At 39.7% G+C, this 20,000-nt stretch overlaps 1 protein-coding gene across 13 annotated transcripts in view; it reads right to left on the reverse strand.

The window, feature by feature from the left end:
• Positions 1-20,000, reverse strand: part of rbfox3b (RNA binding fox-1 homolog 3b) — a 309,370-nt gene that overhangs the window by 30,239 nt on the left and 259,131 nt on the right. For all 13 annotated transcript variants that reach the window (XM_084387722.1, XM_084387715.1, XM_084387713.1 and 10 more), the window contains 2 exons: positions 14,584-14,721; positions 3,356-3,409 (listed from right to left, as the gene is read on the reverse strand). In XM_084387722.1, coding sequence (XP_084243848.1) covers positions 3,356-3,409; positions 14,584-14,721 — 192 coding nt within the window. The remainder of the gene's footprint in view (positions 1-3,355; positions 3,410-14,583; positions 14,722-20,000) is intronic.

Genomic DNA, 20,000 nt, shown 5'->3' on the forward strand with positions numbered 1-20,000 from the left:
GGTGCGAAAGAGTGTGAAAGAGCATCGTGATGCAGCAGCCAATCAGAGTGAAGAGGGGGCGGGGCTTCAGATGATGGACTGCTGGATGGTGTTTGGATAATACAGGATGAGCTACTATCAGCCCGAGGGGTCGGTTAATATTAGACACTCTCACACGCAGGAACTTCAGTGCCTCCTGCTTGATTCACATATATATATATCAGTCAGAGAGATAAAGGAATAAATTGAGGAAGGGAACTGAGGGCCAAATGAATCCTGTGGACATCTCACACGGCAGCATCTGCTCTCGCCGGCTCCGCTGTTTTATCATGCAATAATTAGCTTACACAGAGGGGTAAAAGAGAGCCCATTTTTCAAAAGGGACAAACATATTGAATGCAAATTGCTGCTTCTTAGAAAATAGATTGTTTATTAATGGGCCGGTGGGTTCATTATACAGCAACGCTGGTGGTGGGGACAGCAAGGCATCATGGGTAATGGGCTTTGTAGGGCACACAACAGTGAACGCTTGCTTGAGCAGAGCAGAGCACGCTATGATCTCCATCTTATCTAGCTGTCGGGGACACGGTTACACACCATCCACAGAGAGACGTGCAGGTCCAAACACCGACTGTGAGAGTTACGCTTCCGGAATGGGGGGGTTTCACTGCGATGTCATAGAAAGAACCTTTCAATCAACAGTTCTTAAGAGAATTATTTATTTTCTTAGTGATATGAAACTTTTTCACTCCACTAAAGCATAAAAATACCATAATATGTCTGCATATATTGAGGAAGCATGCTAAGTTCACAAACTCGTTTCTCTGAAAAACACTTCTACAGCCAGTTATTTTACTTTGAAATGTGTGTTTCCAGGCTGGACTGTTTGTTTTTGTTTTGATCTGTGATACTGCATGTTGCCAATTTTCGTTGTCCATTGCGCTAGTTCCTGTTGTGTGTTCCAATAATAATCCTGCCTAAAAAAAGCATAAAATACCCTGTTAAAAACTATTTATCGGATGATTCCCATTTTATCCATATAGCCGAGAGTCTATGGCAAGTCGTTTTAACTTTTATTCATTTCCAGGATATGAATTGTTGATATCAAGAATTTCATTTTTGATATCAACAATTTACTTGTTGATATCTGTAATTATATTTTCACAAGTGAAATGTCAACATAGGCTGCCATTCAAAATCAATCGTTGATATCAAGAATTGATTTCTTACTAGTAGAAATATAATTGTTACTAGTAAAAATGTGAATTACTGATATCAATAATTCAATTGTCACTAGTTGAAATGTCTATTCTTGATATCAACAATTGAATTGCCACTAGCAATTTTTTTAATTTTTGATATCTGAAAATGTATTTCTGATATCAATATTATTTCAGATATCTAAAATGGCTTTCTTACTAGTAACAATCACATTCATCATATCAGAAATTAACATTGTTATGGCAAGCCGTTTTAGCTTAAATTGTACCCAGCGTTACTCGTCGTAATTGCATTTTTACTAGTAAGAATTCAAATTGAGAGCTCTACAATTCAATTCTTACTAGTAGCAATTACAATTAGAGAGCTCTACAAATGAATTTTTACTAGTCATATCTCTCCATTGACTTCCATTCATTTTTAATTACGGAGCTCTACAATTGAATTGTTACTAGTAATAATTCCCATTAGAGAGCTCTCTATTTCAATTGTTACTAGTAAGAATGCAATTGCAGAGCTCTTTAATTCAATTCTTACTAGTAATAATACCAATTACAGAGCTCTCTAATCCAATTATTACTAGTAACAATTCCAATTAGAGAGCTCTGTAAATTGTAATTCTTACTAGTAACAATTCAATTGTAGAGCTCTGTAATTAAAAATGAATGGAAGTCAATGGAGACATATGACTAGTAAAAATTAATTTGTAGAGCTCTCTAATTGGAATTGTTACTAGTAAGAATTGAATTACAGAGCTCTGTAAGTGTAATTTTTACTAGAAATAATTGGATTAGAGAGCTCTCTAATTGTAATTGCTACTAGTAAGAATTGATTTGTAGAGCTCTCTAATTGAATTCTTACTAGTAAAAATGCAATTACGACGAGTAACGCTGGGTACAATTTAAGCTAAAACGGCTTGCCATATTGCAGAGCTCTTTAATTCAATTACAGAGCTCTGCAATTATACATATCTTTAATTCGTTTTTTTTACTAGTAAAAATTGAATTGTAGAGCTCTCTAATTGTAATTCTTACTAGTAACAATTCAATTGTAGAGCTCTGTAATTAAAAATGAATGGAAGTCAACGGAGACATATGACTAGTAAAAATTCATTTGTAGAGCTCTCTAATTGGAATTGTTACTAGTAATAATTGGATTAGAGAGCTCTCTAATTGTAATTGCTACTAGTAAGAATTTAATTGTAGAGCTCTCTAATTCAATTCTTACTAGTAAAAATGCAATTACGACGAGTAACGCTGGGTACAATTTAAGCTAAAACGGCTCGCCATACATTGTCACTAGTAAGAATTGTATTTCTGATATGTGAAATTGGCATTTCAACTAGTAAGAAATCAATTCTTGATATCAACAATGGATTTTGAATGGCAGCCTATGGTGACATTTCACTAGTGAAAATACAATTACAGATATCAAGAATGATAGTTTTTACTAGTTGAAATGTAATTGTGGATATCAAGAATTAGCATCGTTACTAGTGGAAATGTAATTTCTGATATCAAAAATTGCCATTGTTACAGTAGAAATCTAATTCCTGAGATCAATAACTATCATTTTAACTAGTTAAAACTGAATTGTTGATATCAAGAATTAGTATCCTGGAAATTAATAAAAGTTCAAACGGCTTGCCATAGTGAGTCACATGTATCTTTATTATTGATTAACAACATTAAAACAATCAAATTCTGTTAAACAATTAGGTCTTTTCAATGTTTAATGTTCCAGCATGCAGTTCTCCAAAATATCTTGTCAGTGTGACAACTAGCCCCGGCCTCACTTATCCCTCAGAGCAATAGGCTCTGGAGGAAAATGAATAGGTCAATTTTGTCATAACTATTATAATTGTGATCTATACAGCACAGTAAAGCCTGAAGTCAACATCAGCAGCACAAGAGTTTGTACTTAATTCTCTGTGTCGTCTGAACAAACAGCAGATTATGGTGAAGTCCTGCGAGCGGCTGACCTCTGACCCTGAACTAGCTCTGATTATGTGCACTGCCATGTCTGCTTTGCTCTTTGACTTTATAGTCTTTAATCTGACTCGAGGAAGATCAAACCGGCGTCTCTAAGCCAATAAAGAGTTCAGAAGAGATCGTCGCTACACAAACAGAGAGGGGAAGAAAGCAAGCGTCATTCATACCTTTGATCCTCTTTCATTAAAGATAATCTCCACGTCTAAGATCTTCCCAAATTGCTGCAGAAAAGGAGAGCGAGAGAAAGAGAGAGCGAGGGAGGGAGAGAAAAGCAAGATGAAGAAGGGAATAAGAGAGAGATAAATCAATTAGGAGCCTCTGTGTCCATGAGAAAGTGGGGCTTGAATCCTGGGATGAAATAATAACATCACACATTCGTGAAACTGCAATTACATAACAAACAGGACATGTTAGACGCTTTCCACTGCGGGCTTCATAAAACAACTTTCAAGAGTTTAGATGTGGAAAACTTTTGCAATTCTGTTGCTATAATCTCATTCTACAGCATTATTAAGAGCCTGCAGAGGTCTCTGGCGTGAGGTTTATAATGTGAGGTCTCTGGCACTGGACTAAAATTAAAACCAAAACCTTAAAAAAAACACTAGTGTTACTTTAAGTAAATGTTAATCAAAATGAATAATATATATATATATATGTATATATATATATATATATATATAAAAAAGAGAAAAAAAAGAAAAACATTTTAAATATTTTTCATTACGGCAAAATCTCCCTTTTATATTTAACTTGAACTAAAAATAAAATAAAATAACAAAATATAATCTATTATATAATAATAATAATAATAAATAGACATTTTTCAACAAAACTGAAAGCAATTAAACCGACAAAAACACACAAAAAATTATGAATACTTTAAAATTAAAATTAAAACAAAGTTAAAGTTTTTATTTTATAGTTTGCTTTAATTTTTATATAATTGTCTCTGGTGTGAGGTCTATCAGATGAGGTTTTTCAGTATAAGTCTGTTGTGTGAGGTTTCTAATGTGTTTTATCTGGAGTCTCTGGAGTGAGGTCTCTGGCGTGAGGTCTATCAGGGAGTCTCTGGAGTGAGGTCTCTGGCGTGAGGTCTATCAGGAGAGGTTTTTCAGTATAAGTCTGTTGCGTGAGGTTTCTAATGTGTTTTATCTGGAGTCTCTGGAATGAGGTCTCTGGCGTGAGGTCTATCAGGGAGTCTCTGGAGTGAGGTCTCTGGCGTGAGGTCTATCAGGGAATCTCTGGAGTGAGGTCTCTGGCGTGAGGTCTATCAGGGAATCTCTGGAGTGAGGTCTATCAGGAGAGGTTTTTCAGTATAAGTCTGTTGCATGAGGTTTCTAATGTGTTTTATCTGGAGTCTCTGGAGTGAGGTCTCTGGCATGAGGTCTATCAGGGACTCTCTGGAGTGAGGTCTATCAGGAGAGGTTTTTCAGTATAAGTCTGTTGCGTGAGGTTTCTAATGTGTTTTATCTGGAGTCTCTGGAGTGAGGTCTCTGGCGTGAGGTCTATCAGGGAATCTCTGGAGTGAGGTCTCTGGCGTGAGGTCTATCAGGGAATCTCTGGAGTGAGGTCTCTGGCGTGAGGTCTATCAGGGAGTCTCTGGAGTGAGGTCTCTGGCGTGAGGTCTATCAGGAGAGGTTTTTCAGTATAAGTCTGTTGCGTGAGGTTTCTAATGTGTTTTATCTGGAGTCTCTGGAATGAGGTCTCTGGCGTGAGGTCTATCAGGGAGTCTCTGGAGTGAGGTCTCTGGCGTGAGGTCTATCAGGGAATCTCTGGAGTGAGGTCTCTGGCGTGAGGTCTATCAGGGAATCTCTGGAGTGAGGTCTATCAGGAGAGGTTTTTCAGTATAAGTCTGTTGCGTGAGGTTTCTAATGTGTTTTATCTGGAGTCTCTGGAGTGAGGTCTCTGGCATGAGGTCTATCAGGGACTCTCTGGAGTGAGGTCTATCAGGAGAGGTTTTTCAGTATAAGTCTGTTGCGTGAGGTTTCTAATGTGTTTTATCTGGAGTCTCTGGAGTGAGGTCTCTGGCGTGAGGTCTATCAGGGAATCTCTGGAGTGAGGTCTCTGGCGTGAGGTCTATCAGGGAATCTCTGGAGTGAGGTCTCTGGCATGAGGTCTATCAGGGAATCTCTGGCGTGAGGTCTATCAGGAGAGGTTTTTCAGTATAAGTCTGTTGCGTGAGGTTTCTAATGTGTTTTATCTGGAGTCTCTGGAGTGAGGTCTCTGACGTGAGGTCTATCAGGGAGTCTCTGGAGTGAGGTCTCTGACGTGAGGTCTATCAGGGAGTCTCTGGCGTGAGGTCTATCAGGAGAGGTTTTTCAGTATAAGTGTTGCGTGAGGTTTCTAATGTGTTTTATCTGGAGTCTCTGGAGTGAGGTCTTTGGCGTGAGGTCTATCAGGAGAGGTTTTTCAGTATAAGTCTGTTGCGTGAGGTTTCTAATGTGTTTTATCTGGAGTCTCTGGAGTGAGGTCTTTGGCGTGAGGTCTATCAGGAGAGGTTTTTCAGTATAAGTGTTGCGTGAGGTTTCTAATGTGTTTTATCTGGAGTCTCTGGAGTGAGGTCTCTGGCATGAGGTCTATCAGGGAGTCTCTGGAGTGAGGTCTATCAGGAGAGGTTTTTCAGTATAAGTGTTGCGTGAGGTTTCTAATGTGTTTTATCTGGAGTCTCTGGAGTAAGGTCTTTGGCGTGAGGTCTATCAGGAGAGGTTTTTCAGTATAAGTCTGTTGCGTGAGGTTTCTAATGTGTTTTATCTGGAGTCTCTGGAGTGAGGTCTTTGGCGTGAGGTCTATCAGGAGAGGTTTTTCAGTATAAGTCTGTTGCGTGAGGTTTCTATTGTGTTTTATCTGGAGTCTCTGGAGTGAGGTCTCTGGCATGAGGTCTATCAGGGAATCTCTGGCGTGAGGTCTATCAGGAGAGGTTTTTCAATATAAGTCTGTTGCGTGAGGTTTCTAATGTGTTTTATCTGGAGTCTCTGGAGTGAGGTCTCAGCAGAGGCCTGAGAATGTCTCATAGAGAGAAAAACAAGCAAAACAGGTCATTTATGCCCACATTTTTTGTAATATTATAAAGATAAACAGAACTATGTGTGTGTACAGTGTTTTTTCTCTTTCACTATTGACAAGCTCCCTTTCTTCTCTGTCTTCCTCTCTCTCTCTCTCGTTTTTGTTGTGTGCCATCGCTCCCAAGGGGGGAAACGTTCAGCAATCTTCGATTTAGCTTCCGTGCTGTTTGGATCGTTAGAAAACGGAGGGATGAGGGACGAGCGCAAACCCCTCTAATGAGCACGGCTTTTAATTGATGCCTGTGATGGTCGTATTATTTCATTAAAAGTAATTACCCTGTCAAGCATGCTGCATCGCCATCATTTGGCCACTGCGGTAGAAAATAAAACCTCTGCGAGCGTCGTTCTGTGTGGAGAGACGATGCTGGAAGTGCTAATAGGATCAAGAGCAGGCACTGATCTCTACAGAGACCGACTACAAAAAAAGGATGAATGGACAGGGTTACAGGGTCAACGTTAGTCAGATTACATGCTTATGTTAATTAGCCGTTTGTCTGAGATTCAGACTCTGAGGAGAGGTCGGGGAAAAGTCGCTAGACATGAGATGCAAAGATTCGGGAAGCCTTCATCTTCATTAACAGCTCTGCCCTTAGGAAAGAAAAATCACACATGAAATCTCAATTGTTTCTCCTAGACAGAGTGAATTGAAACGTTTGCGAAAGATTCCTGCTTCTCAGATGTTTCTCCTGAAAAAAAAAAAAAGACCCCAGTAATCTCACATTTGTCGCCGCTAGAGTTTTCAGAAGAGAACAATGTCAACAATGTCTCAAACTGTTCTCAGATTTGCAAAGATACCAAAGTCTGCAATCAAAGGTCAGAGATCTCAATAGGAACTCAAACGGTTCTCATCAAATTCTCTAAAGATCAAATAATCTGGCTGCTATATATATATTCTTTTTTAGGAGAATAATCCGAGAAGATACTGAGACATAACAGTGAACTTCTTTAAGTTTCTTGAGCAATCAAATGTCCTCTGATCACTGATCTCTCAGCATAAGATCCAGAAATACTCAAACTGGACAGTAAAATCCCGATTGAGGACTCTTTAATGCCTCAATTGCTTCTTCAAGATTTTAATGAGATTAAATGGAGACTTTTGAAGAAGTCTTCTGTATCTCATATGTTTCTCTTGAGAAAAAGACCCCAGTGATCTCACATTTCTCTACTTGAGTTTCAGAAGACATCTCAACAATGTCTTAAACTGTGGTCAGATCTGCCAAGATACGTCTGCAATCAAAAGTCAGAGATCTCAAGAGGAACTCAAGATCAAATTCTCTCAAGATCAAATAATCTGGCTGCTATCAACTCTTTCTTTCTCCAAACAGATTTTAGGAGAATAATCTGAGATGATACCGAGACATAACAGTGAAGAACTTTAAGCCTCCTGAGCAATACAATTTTCTCTGATCTCTCATTATAAGATCCAGAAACACTCAAACTGGACATGACAATTACAAATGACTCTTTAAAGTCTCAATTGTTTCTCCTGAGAAAAAAAGACTCCAGTAATCTCAAGCATTTCTCTTCTAGAGTTTCAAAGTAGATATCAACAATGTCTCAAACTGGGCTCAGACACCAATGTCTTTTAGGAGAAACATCTTAGACGAAGCTGATACTACGTGCAATAACATTTAAGGAGTACTCTGATGACTCTACGCTCATAGTCTTTCTGTTTGTGCTACAGCTGCAATGGCTTAATATTATTGCTCATCCAATCAGCATCTGTGTGAAACTGTAGGCTGAAATCTATCAATTTATTCAAATGAATGCACATTCTGCGGAGGGCTCAATCAGAGACACACACAAACACATTAACTCCCCAGCGTGGGCTCCGAGTTGTATGGTGGGGTTTTCCCTGGCTAGCGTGCCGCAGATGCTAATTGTTTTAACCAGGCCTAATGGACCAGTGATAGAGATTAATGAGTTTGGTAGGAAAGTTGCGTACAGTAGGGGAAGTGATCTTTTCTACTGAGCATGCTCAGATACCCCCTGTGGTGGCAGTTTCTCTGTGCAAAAGGGACTGTGCAAAAATCTGCATTGAAGAAATGGCTCCTTTTCAATTAATTAGTGTAAATTTGTGCCACACCCCACAGGAAGTTGAATTGGAATAACAGGAAGAGGAATTTACTAAACTACAATAGACTCTATGCACAATGGTTTCTGCATTTAGGATGCTTTCAAACTAGCAGTTTAGTTCGAAACAGAGCATGGTTTGCATGAAAAATTGGAAATGTGAAAGCTGTCTTCCGGACCCGGGTGCGTCCGGGGGGGGGTACCAAATCCGAGACTACCTTTAGGAGGTGGTCTGAGTTTGGTTGCACCGGAACTGTGGTGCGATTCACGTGAATGTGAAAGCAACTCAGACTAGGGTGCACGCTTGTTCTTTTGCAGCGATTTTTGTGTGAGCATATCAGTGAACACCCCTGACCACTCGGTGAGTTTCACGTCTTTGTAAACGAAAGTTTAATGCGTTTTATGAAGGATTGTTCCAGTGCCCATAGGCTGCCATTGTGTAGGTGGGGGGGGAAAGCTAAATAAACCTAAAATTCTCGGGACAGCAGCATGTGTCCAAATTTTAATCTTAACCGTTCTATTTCATCAGAAACGATCTGTAAACAGGGCTTTAAGTGTAAAATACCGAACTTGTCCTTTAATAAAAAAAATCACAATATATTGACCTGCGTCCTGTTTTTTTTTTAATCATACTTAAGATGCACACAAATGCACCAGGGTTCGAAAAAATCAAATGTGTGTGAAACAAGACCAACACTGCGGACCAACATGAATCTCTTTCACGCCTTCTTGCACTTGAGCGGATAAATTCACACAAATTTATGTAAAAAAGTAGTGAGTAAACGCTTGTGTACAGTATCAGTATATTGGCAGTATATCACTCTTAAAGTGACAGCAGCCTAATATTCCTGCTGCTGTCTGTTTGAATGCTAATCAAACATCAAAGGACAAAGAAAAAAAAAAGCATTCACTGCAACACTTTTGTAACTTTAATAAGGACTAATTAATAAGGATGTTTAATTTATACAGTAAAAACTATGCAGTATTTTACTTTTGCTTACTTTATTACATTTCTGTACCTGAAAAATTTAAATTTTCACTGGTATCTAACATTTTGGTGTCATTACTGCCTGTTTTTGCTGTGTTCAGCTGTTTGCTGTTGTTTCATGGCCGGTAAAAAATATTTATGGCCGATACATTTCTTAAGTCACTGGCCATTGGCAGGTGTGGCAAAAAGTTAGTTTTAGGACCTGGCACCTGGAACAAACACACTCGGATTGGGACAGTGGCAAACATACCTAGTGTTAAAACCCCTTTAGACTCAGTGGAAATCATATCATTGCAGTCCAGTGCATGAACTGATAAAATGTAAACCTTAAATGCAATGCAAGTCACTTTGGAAAAAAGTATCTGCTACACACATAAATGTCTACATGTTAAGATATAATTACTTGTGATCGACAGTTATAAGAAACATGACAGAAACCGTTTGCTACAATCACAGTGTGCTATGGGAGAATACTATAATAGAAGCTTGATTAGCACTGAGATTTTAGCGGAAATATAGGCAGTAAGCTGTGCTATGCATACTGCAAGGTTGCCAGGTCTGCGCAACAAAAGAAGCGCAATAGCCAGTCAAAAGGAGACCAAAAATAGCCCAATGTGATTTTCTCCGTCGAACACCCGAATTCTCTACTGAATTTGTGTGTCTGGGGGTGTTTTGGGGGTTTTGGAGCACTGAAATCATATGTACGGGGGTGGAAATCAACCCGAGGATAAAAGAATATAATAACCCACGGCTACAGCTTAAAAGTACCCTGAAACCACTGACTTGGCAACACTGACTGGGAAATGAAGCATTCTTCTTCTCTGGTTCACAAAAGTTAATGGTGAAATATATAAACTAAATATTTATATCAAAAACATCAAACTTAGAAAATATTACATTAAAACATTTCAAAAGTTGATAAGTATTAAAATATTCAAGTCAAGTTTATCTGGAAAACGTTTGCTGAAGATTAAACTTACTTTCTTTGAATTTCAATTCATTTGGAAATGTATGCATCTTGTTTGCAACCTCAATTCATATGCAAGAATTGAATTGTAATTTAAAAGGCATTTTCAATTCAATTCTGAAAGTCCAGAGTACAATATTCATAAACTTTAACACTTTAAGCCATTGTCAAGTTTATTTTGATTAAATTCTTCATCTTGTTTGTAACCTAAATTCATATGCAAGAATTTAATTGTAATTTAAAATGCCTTCTCAATTCAACCCTGAATGTCCAGAGTAAAACCATTCTCCCTCAGATGCTGGATTAGATGGCTTTTCCAATTATGCACAAAACACCCAGCCAAAAAAGCTCATGCTGTATTCTGCAAAGCACAGCAGTATTGAAGGCGGTTTGGGCACGGACTGCGTCTTTTGAAGTGCTCTGATTGGTGGGGTTTTCTGTAATGCGAGTGGACTCCATGCCGATGAAGACTTGTTCGCTGCTCAGATTTAAGCAGATCTTTAATTCCGTCTCTTAAAAGAGCAGAGCCGCAGGTGGAATGCTAACGTAGCGTCTGCGCAGCGGGAAAAGCTGGAGATGAAGGTAAAGGCCCCCTGTGAGAGCGATTCCCAGCAGCCCTTGAGGCCCACAGGCAGAGGGGAAGAAGAAACAGCCCGTAAGCCGACACAAAGCCGGGGGTTTTACTTCCAGGAACGCTCTCTCCCACCTCACATTTCCATATGGACATCCTCAGTAATAAACCACTCGGCTCCGGATAATGAGCCCCGTACTTCTGCACTCATTAGCGACTCCCAGGCTCCAGCGCTTTAGCCTGCGACGCTAACCTGACGCCCCACTCATTTAGCTTCGGCTCTCCGTTAGCCAAGCAGCTAATTAGCTGCACTGCTTACTCTTGGCAAAGGAAAGCTTCGGCCCTGCTCACCACAGGCTAAATCTCCATTAGCCACGAGGCTAATCAACGCCGCCAAGCTTTGTTAGCATGGCGGCGAGTCATTAGCGAGGCTCACTTCATAGTCCGCGGCGGGCAGATGGTGCTTATTATCTCAACTTGTTAGAACCTTGAAGAAAATGTGCTTTTCATTTCTCCCATAGTGTATGATTGCAGAAAAAATATATGTTTTTATCGAACATTGATGGATCAACACATTTTGTGGGAAAATAAATCATAAAAAGCGGTTTGTTTTGTTCAAAAATCGTATAAATGTATGAGGTGGGGATTACTTTTGCTAAAGTAATATGTCTCACACAATATTTAAGTTAATACTATCTGTTTATTTTGATTAAAAATGTAAAAAGATCCTGAAAACTTTGAAGGAGATCCCATTGTAATTTATTATGGCTTTACAGTAGTAACAATACATACATTTCATTATATTATATGATTAATATTTTCTAAATATGATGGATTTATTATAAATATGGTGATTATAAATAAGGTGAGTGAGTTTATGCTTAAAACAAAATATATATCAGTGGGGTCAGAAAATAAACTTAATTCAAAGGGAAAACAAGATTATTTTTCTGGTAGATTTTTTTTTCTTGTTTTAGGCATAAAGTCACTTAATTTTGATGATTGTTGACGTTTATTTTTCTGAAAAGTGTTTCAGAATGAAGTGAGTTTCCCAACGGTGTCAAAAAAATGTATGTATAAAAAGAGAAAACTAAATTATTAAAACTATTTTTCTCAACCCGTTGACAGATATTTTTTTCTTGTTTTAAGCATAAACTCACTTTCATTCTGACAAAAAAGACTTAATATCTAATATTAGTATCTAGTAATTTGCCTTCCCATGTTTTCCATTACAAATAAAAAATTCTTAAATCAAGATACAAAACAATAGTACTTGGTCAGAAAACCTTTTTCTTTTTGCAGTGTATCGTTAGCAACATTATGAAAGTGAATAGCACAACAATGCCGGTTTAAACACATATATCTACTGGGTACAATATGCGTCACATGACCAAACATCATCGTTTCATCATCATCGTTTAGTTAGTTTTCACAGTCAGCGTGAAAATGCAGAGAGTGTGCCTTCAAAAAACTCATTTCACAGGACAAATGAAAGGTTCAGAGACTTTCCTGATGCCAGCTAGGTTAATAGTGATTAAACAAACGTCCCTAGTCATCCATATTGTCTGTGGCATCCATACGGAGTCTCCGGACCACCTATACACAACGACCGCAAGCTAATTACTGAGTGGATTTGGCGCACACAAACCTGGCAGCCTCTGAGAACAATAATCCAGCTATCACAGAGCATGCTGGGGGAAACAGACCATGTTGTATGTAATTTATCCGGCTACACGGCGGTCTGTGCTGTAATTAACATCATCTTTTCCACAGAGCCACTGGCCGACACCGGCCCAAACAAATGAGCGCTGTTTAAAGCAGCTTTTCTGGCCAGCCCGCTGCTGACGGGTCATTAGGATGATTGAGATGATTTTTAGCAAATAAGAAGGAATCGGCGCACACAGTGTCTGTGCATTTAGTAAGCCTGTAATCATCTGATTCGCCCCGCAGGTCAGAACGGTAGATGTAATTCGGATATTCAGAGAGTGGGAACGTTTCTTTCAACGTTTCTTTTCCATTACAAACATCTACACATTCTTAAATCAAGATAGATGTACTTGAGAAGCAAAACAGCTTAAGATTCGACGTTTATTTTTCTGAAAAGTCAACGCTATCTCGCGTCCAATCCGTACGATATGTCTAAACTCCAGAAAATCATCCGAATTGGCCAACTCGTAAAATATGTAAGATTTAGAAAAAAACTTACAAATTTGTACGAGTGAGGTCGTATGAATTTGTACGAATTAGCCAGCTTGTAAAATACGTGCAAAATGCCGTGAGATAGTGTTGGAAAAGTGTATCAGAATGAAGTGAGTACATGCTTAAAACAAGAAAATATATCTGCCAATGGGGTCAGTTTTTCTTTTCTTTTTTCTTGTTTTAAGCATAAACTCGCTTCATTCTGACAAAAATTTAGCACAACCAGACTTAATATATTGAGTCATTCTCAAGTAAATGCATTTTGATTTAAGAATGTTAGGGTTAGGGTTAGGGTTAGGGTATACAAAAATACTAATATTTCAGCTTCTCTCGATTATTAAAACATTATCGTCTGCGATATTTGCAATATATCCCAAAAATGAATCTCGTCTAGACTGTTTGTGAATAAATGTGTGGGTATTTCTTTTCTCTTTTTTTTTTTTAAATTGGTGAAACAATTTTCATTCAGAAAATGCTAGGATTAAATTATGCTAAAAAATGCTACATTAAATTTAAAACATTTTTGAAGTAGAAAAAACGGAAAAAGTCCTTTAAATTAAACTTTAAAAAGTTATGAACAGTCTTAAAGAAAGAGAAAAAAAATGCCTTCCGGAGATTCTGTACTCTTTCAGAAGATGCGTAATAGCGCCCCCTAGTTTATAACAGTGAAAACAAGGATTGTTGGAAAATTCCATCAATGGCAGGGAAAGAGTTATAGTAAATAGTGTCCGTTTTGATGTTGACTTTAACCATTAACGTTTTCAATTAAAAACGTAAAACTTTTTAAGTGTTTTGGCCGTTCGTTTACACGGCAACAGCGTTTTGGGTGCCTGAAAACGCAAACATTGAAAACGGGTTTCAAAGTGAAAAAAAATAAACGTAAATCTCTGAAGACGGTAACGTCATGCACATACGTATTACGTGTTCAGTCTATAGTGTTTCATCGCCATCTAATGCGAATACAGCGTTTTTAGTCGTTTTCGCGGATCCTTGTGAATGGGGATCGTTTTGACAATGGTGTCGTCTGTACACAAAAAACTAAAAGGAAAAACATCTCCATTTTAAGCGTATCGTTGTCGTGTAAACGTACCCTCAGTGACCACCCCATTCAGACTACAGAACCGATAACAATAAAGACATCAACGTAGAATATCACAATACAGTGTAATTTGTCGTCTGTCCCTTTAAATGCTTGAACTCTTTAAAGTCATGTGATTTTCCGATTGTCTGGAAATGTTTTTATCGTTCATCAGCTGAAAAAACAACAACAATCACTATGAAAGTGATTCTAACGATATCATTCCTCTGTGTTGCTATTGTTTGCAGGGCAGTGAACTCTACGATTCCTTTACATTTAGAATGATTTTTAAAACTAAATCTTTATCGTTATTGTTACAGATATCGTCCTTGATGTGAACAGGCCGTAATGCTAGTGATTCAGTGCACTTCTCTCACAGACAAACCGGGAATCTCCAGTCGATGAAACCAGGAAAGAGGCTGCTGGCAGAAACGCGTGCATTGGCGCATCGACTCACCCCGAACATTTGCCGTAAATCTGGGTCCCGGAAGCGGAAGGGGATGTTGGAGACGTGTAACCGCTTGGGCTGCTGTTTTTCCGTGGAGTCTGAATGTTGCACCTGCTGGGAAACTTCTGTTTGCGTCACGTCTTCCGTCTGTCCGAAGAAAACAAAGACAAAAGAGCCGTCCGTTCATTAGTGCACATAGCCACAGGTTAGACTCAGTGAAGAAACAAACAAACAAATGAAGGATAGTAAGTTAGCCTACTTATCCGCGGCTATCATTTTTCACTCAAGCGGCACGCGGATAAGCAGACGTTGAGTTATGAGGGCCTACCTGAGGTCATGCATCTACGATACGATTATTAATCTCCACCTGTTACTGTCTGAGGAGCCTAAACACACAAGATATACTGACAAATATCTGGTACACACACTCACACTCAGGCCATTGGCTTGTTGTTTCCATCATTATGTTGATGATCCGCCACAAATGAAACTTCAGACGCGTGTGACAGATGTTTGCTCTCTCCGCTAGCTCATTCCAGCAGAACGACACACGCACACACACACGCACACTCATTTCCATGTGCTCCCTTACAGCACCATGTCATCAGAATGTCATCATTGAGGTAAAAAATGTTCAGATTCATTCAAACACGCACACATACACACACAAGCGCGCGCGCGCACACACAACAGCAACAACATCAACAAATCTCCCCAGAGCATCATGGGCTTCATCAAAACATCAACACAGAGCACCAACATTATTGCATCAGCTCATAACGGAGACACACACACACACATGCAGTAAGTCTGAAAAGTCATTTGATGAATCTGACAAAAACATAAAAGTATCCTGATACATTGCTAGATATATTGCAAGTGCAATTGCATACACTCTTAAAAATAAAGGTTCTTTATTTGGCTTTAAACAAACCTTAAAGGTTGTATCAGCGATTTCAGGCCCCCCCAAAAAAAGATCACATTCATCTAATCTTTCCTAACGATCTGCTAGCTGCCCGCCCATAAGCATGCCGTCAAAAAACCGCGCCTCTGTAGGCAGCCTAGGCTCTGAGATCTGCACACAAAAACAGTTGGTTTCACCAACCACTCAAAACCAAAATAAATAGTGTTCCAACCAATCACCGACAGGGGGAGGGTGTTTTGAGGTTTTGCGCCAGCTTCTTCTTCAGCTCCGACTTCGCGTGCAGCCGTGCACGAGCACAAAACCTCACAACACCCTCCCCCTGTCGGTGATTGGTTGGAACACTATTTGTTTTGGTTTTGAGTGGTTGGTGAAACCAACTGTTTTTGTGTGCAGATCTCAGAGCCTAGGCTGCCAACAGAGACGCGTTTTTTTGACGGCATGCTTATGGGGCGGGCAGCTAGCGGATCGTTAGGAAAGATTAGATGAATGTGATCTTTTTTTTTTGGGCCTGAAATCACTGATACAACCTTTAAACATCAATGGAGCCTTTCCATTCCAAAAAAACTTTCTTTAAAGTGGAAAACCTTCTTCAGATTTCTTTTTAAATGTTCCACACACTAAGAAAAAATTGTTAGGCTATTTTAAGAACTCTTCACTGAAAATGATTATGGAAAGATTCCAAAAATGGTTCTTCTATGACATCACTGTGAAAACCCCCTTCTGGAACCGTCTTTTGTAGGAGTGTATGTTGCTTTAAGAGAGGAACAGAGCCAAATATAAGTCATTATTCACTGAAAAATGATTCTTCTCCAGGTCTCAAATGTCACTTGCAGCATTAATGTCGTTAACTAAAACCGTAAAAAAAAAACAAAAAAACATTTTGTTTCTTTCAAATAAAATAAACATTAACTGAAATAAAGTACAATATTTAAACAAATATATACATTTTGTTTCAGCGTAATTCTTCACTAAACTTGATGTACTAAAATAAACTAAAACTGAAATAAAACTATAAACCAAAAATAATAATAATAAAAAATAATATAAAAAAATATAAAAAAATAATATAAAAAATAACATCAAGGACGATATCTGTAACATAATAATACAAAAACACAAAAAAAAAAAACAAAAAAAAAACTTTAACTAAATTTTAATTAGAAAATATAAAGATACAAACTAATTCAAACCATTAATAAAAACTAAAACGTAACGATTTCAAATATCACTGGTTCTGGTTTTTGGTTTTGCAGAATATTGTAGAAATAACTGATAAGCTACACGTTTAGGTCATGTTTTACTATAGAAAAAAAGCAAGAAAAGAACATTAAACCTTATTTTAGGACCATTGCATTGACAAAAAAAGCCAATAAACCCATTTCAATCATGACAACTCTCATATTTTTAGCATGTTAATGTTGCAGAGCAAGTATAGACTTGCTACTGCTAATACACACAGAGACGCTGTGAGCATGTAAGATCTGCTGCTGCTGCTGCTGTTGTATAAAGACACACACATAAATCCTGTAGCAGATCTAGGCAGGTGGAGCTGGGGAGGTGGAGGGGTTCAGGGGAACTAGCTTACAGCAAACACTGAACCAGACTATTTAAATGTTGAGCAAGCAATCTCATTGGCTGCAGGATCAGCAGAGGCCAATCAGCTTGTGCCATGCGGTAATGATGTGATTGGTTGCAGATTGCATGTAAAGGACCAATCAGCCTGCGCCCTCTAGAGTTTCAGGACTGAACTATACATTTTCACTGCAAATTCTCATTACTGTAATTAATGCATATGTTTGTTTATAGTTCTCAGTGATAATTCTCATTATATTTCCAGTGCTGTAATAGAGTCATTTTTTACAGTAATGCCATAGAAATTACTGTTATATATAATTTACTTTATTTATTTTTAAATGACTTGATGGCATAAAACAAATAATATCATTACATATTAGCTTTAATTTAAGCTTTAATCTAATTTACATAATATTTATTCTTTTCTTTTTCATTATGGAAATGATAATTGGGGGAACGTGCTTAATGATCATATAAATAATGTCCCAATCAAAATAAACTGGATCTAAAACGATAATTTTTTTCTTTAAGCAAAAAATTTCTTATTTTTCCTTTTGATTACGACCCGAACACGTTCTTATCAAGTTTCGTCACATTCACCTTGAAGATTTTTTCTCTTGTACATGCAAAAAACAGCCTGGCGTGAGTGTGAAATCATGCAGCGCGTGATTTATGATCACATGTATGTGCATGCAGACACATGCAGAACGTAATTCATTACACACACACACACTCGATATGCGGTTCCGCTGCAGGGAGGAGTGTGATACATCGTTTTCATTTATCTCCCAGCATTAATCACCCCAGCATCATCATCATCATCACCGCCATAACGACCATGGGCTTTATTGTTGCCATTATGATAATCACTGTCCCCGCAGTAACGATGCTCGTTTGTGCTCTTTTATGGCTCTCGCCTGCGCACTGACACTGACAGCTGTCTGATTCAATCGCTCTCGGGCTCCAGGTGAAGACGGGGCCACCAACCCCGACCCGCACGGCACCCTGGGTAATGAGCAGGGGACCCGAGAGGTTAATGTCACACACACTCACAAACACACACAGTCAGTCAGTCAGTCAGTCACTCACATACATTCACTCACTCACTCACTCGCTCACTCGCTCACTCACTCGCTCACTCAGTCACACACTCACTCACACTCACACTCACTCACACAAACACACACACACACACACACACACTCCCTCACTCAGTCACTCACTCACTCACTCACTCACACAAACACACTCCCTCACTCAGTCACTCACTCACACACACTCCCTCACTCACAAACACAAACACACCCACTCTCACTCACTCACTCACCTACCCAACCTCACTCACTCACCCACTCACTCACTCACACAAATACACCCACACACTCCCACTCACTCACTCACTCACTCACTCACTCACTCACTCACTCACTCACTCACTCACTCACTCACTCACTCACTCAAACACACCCACACACACTCTCTCACTCACTCACTCACTCACTCACCCACTCACTCACACACACACACACACACACACACACACACACACACACACACACACACACTCCCTCACTCACAAACACAAACACACCCACTCTCACTCACTCACTCACTCACTCACCCACCCACCCTCTCAATCACTCACTCACCCACCCTCTCACTCACTCACTCACTCACTCACTCACTCACTCACTCACTCACACAAACACACACACACACTCAGTCACTCACTCACTCAGTCACTCAAACACACACACTCCCTCACTCACTCAGTCACACTCACTCACTCACACAAACACACACACACTCCCTCACTCAGTCACTCACTCACTCACTCACTCACTCACTCACTCACTCACTCACACACTCACACACTCACACACACTCCCTCACTCACAAACACACCCACTCTCACTCACTCACTCACTCAACTCACTCCCTCACTCCCCCACCCACCCACTCACTCCCTCACTCCCTCACTCACACAAACACACCCACACACACTCTCACTCACTCACTCACTCACTCAAACACACCCACACACACTCACTCACTCACTCACTCACTCACTCACACACACACTCCCTCACTCACAAACACAAACACACCCACTCTCACTCACTCACTCACTCACTCACTCACTCACTCACTCACCCTCTCACTCACTCACCCACTCACTCACTCACTCACTCACTCACTCACTCACTCACTCACTCACTCACTCACTCACACAAACACACCCACACACTCTCACTCACTCACTCAAACACACCCACACACACTCTCACTCACTCACTCACTCACTCACACAAACACACCCACACACTCTCACTCACTCACTCACTCACTCACTCACTCACTCACAAACACTCTCACTCACTCACTCACTCACTCACCCACCCACCCACTCACTCACTCACTCACCCACCCTCACTCACACTCACTCACTCACTCACTCACTCACTCTCTCACTCACTCACTCACAAACACTCTCTCACTCACACACACTCACTCACACCCACACACTCTCACTCACTCACTCACTCACTCACTCACTCACTCACTCACAAACACTCTCACTCACTACTCACTCACTCACTCACCCTCACTCACTCACTCACTCACCCACCCTCACTCACACTCACTCACTCACTCAAACACACCCACACACTCTCACTCACTCACTCACACCCACACACTCTCACTCACTCACTCACTCACTCACAAACACTCTCACTCACTCACCCTCACTCACTCACTCACTCACTCACTCACTCACTCACTCACTCACTCACTCACTCACTCACTCACTCAAACACATCCACACACACTCTCTCACTCACTCACTCACCCACCCTCACTCACACTTACTCACTCACTCAAACACACCCACACACTCTCACTAACTCACTCACTCACACCCACC

The sequence above is a fragment of the Rutilus rutilus genome (assembly GCF_951802725.1).
Source record: "Rutilus rutilus genome assembly, chromosome: 1".
Classification (NCBI taxonomy): domain Eukaryota; kingdom Metazoa; phylum Chordata; class Actinopteri; order Cypriniformes; family Leuciscidae; genus Rutilus; species Rutilus rutilus.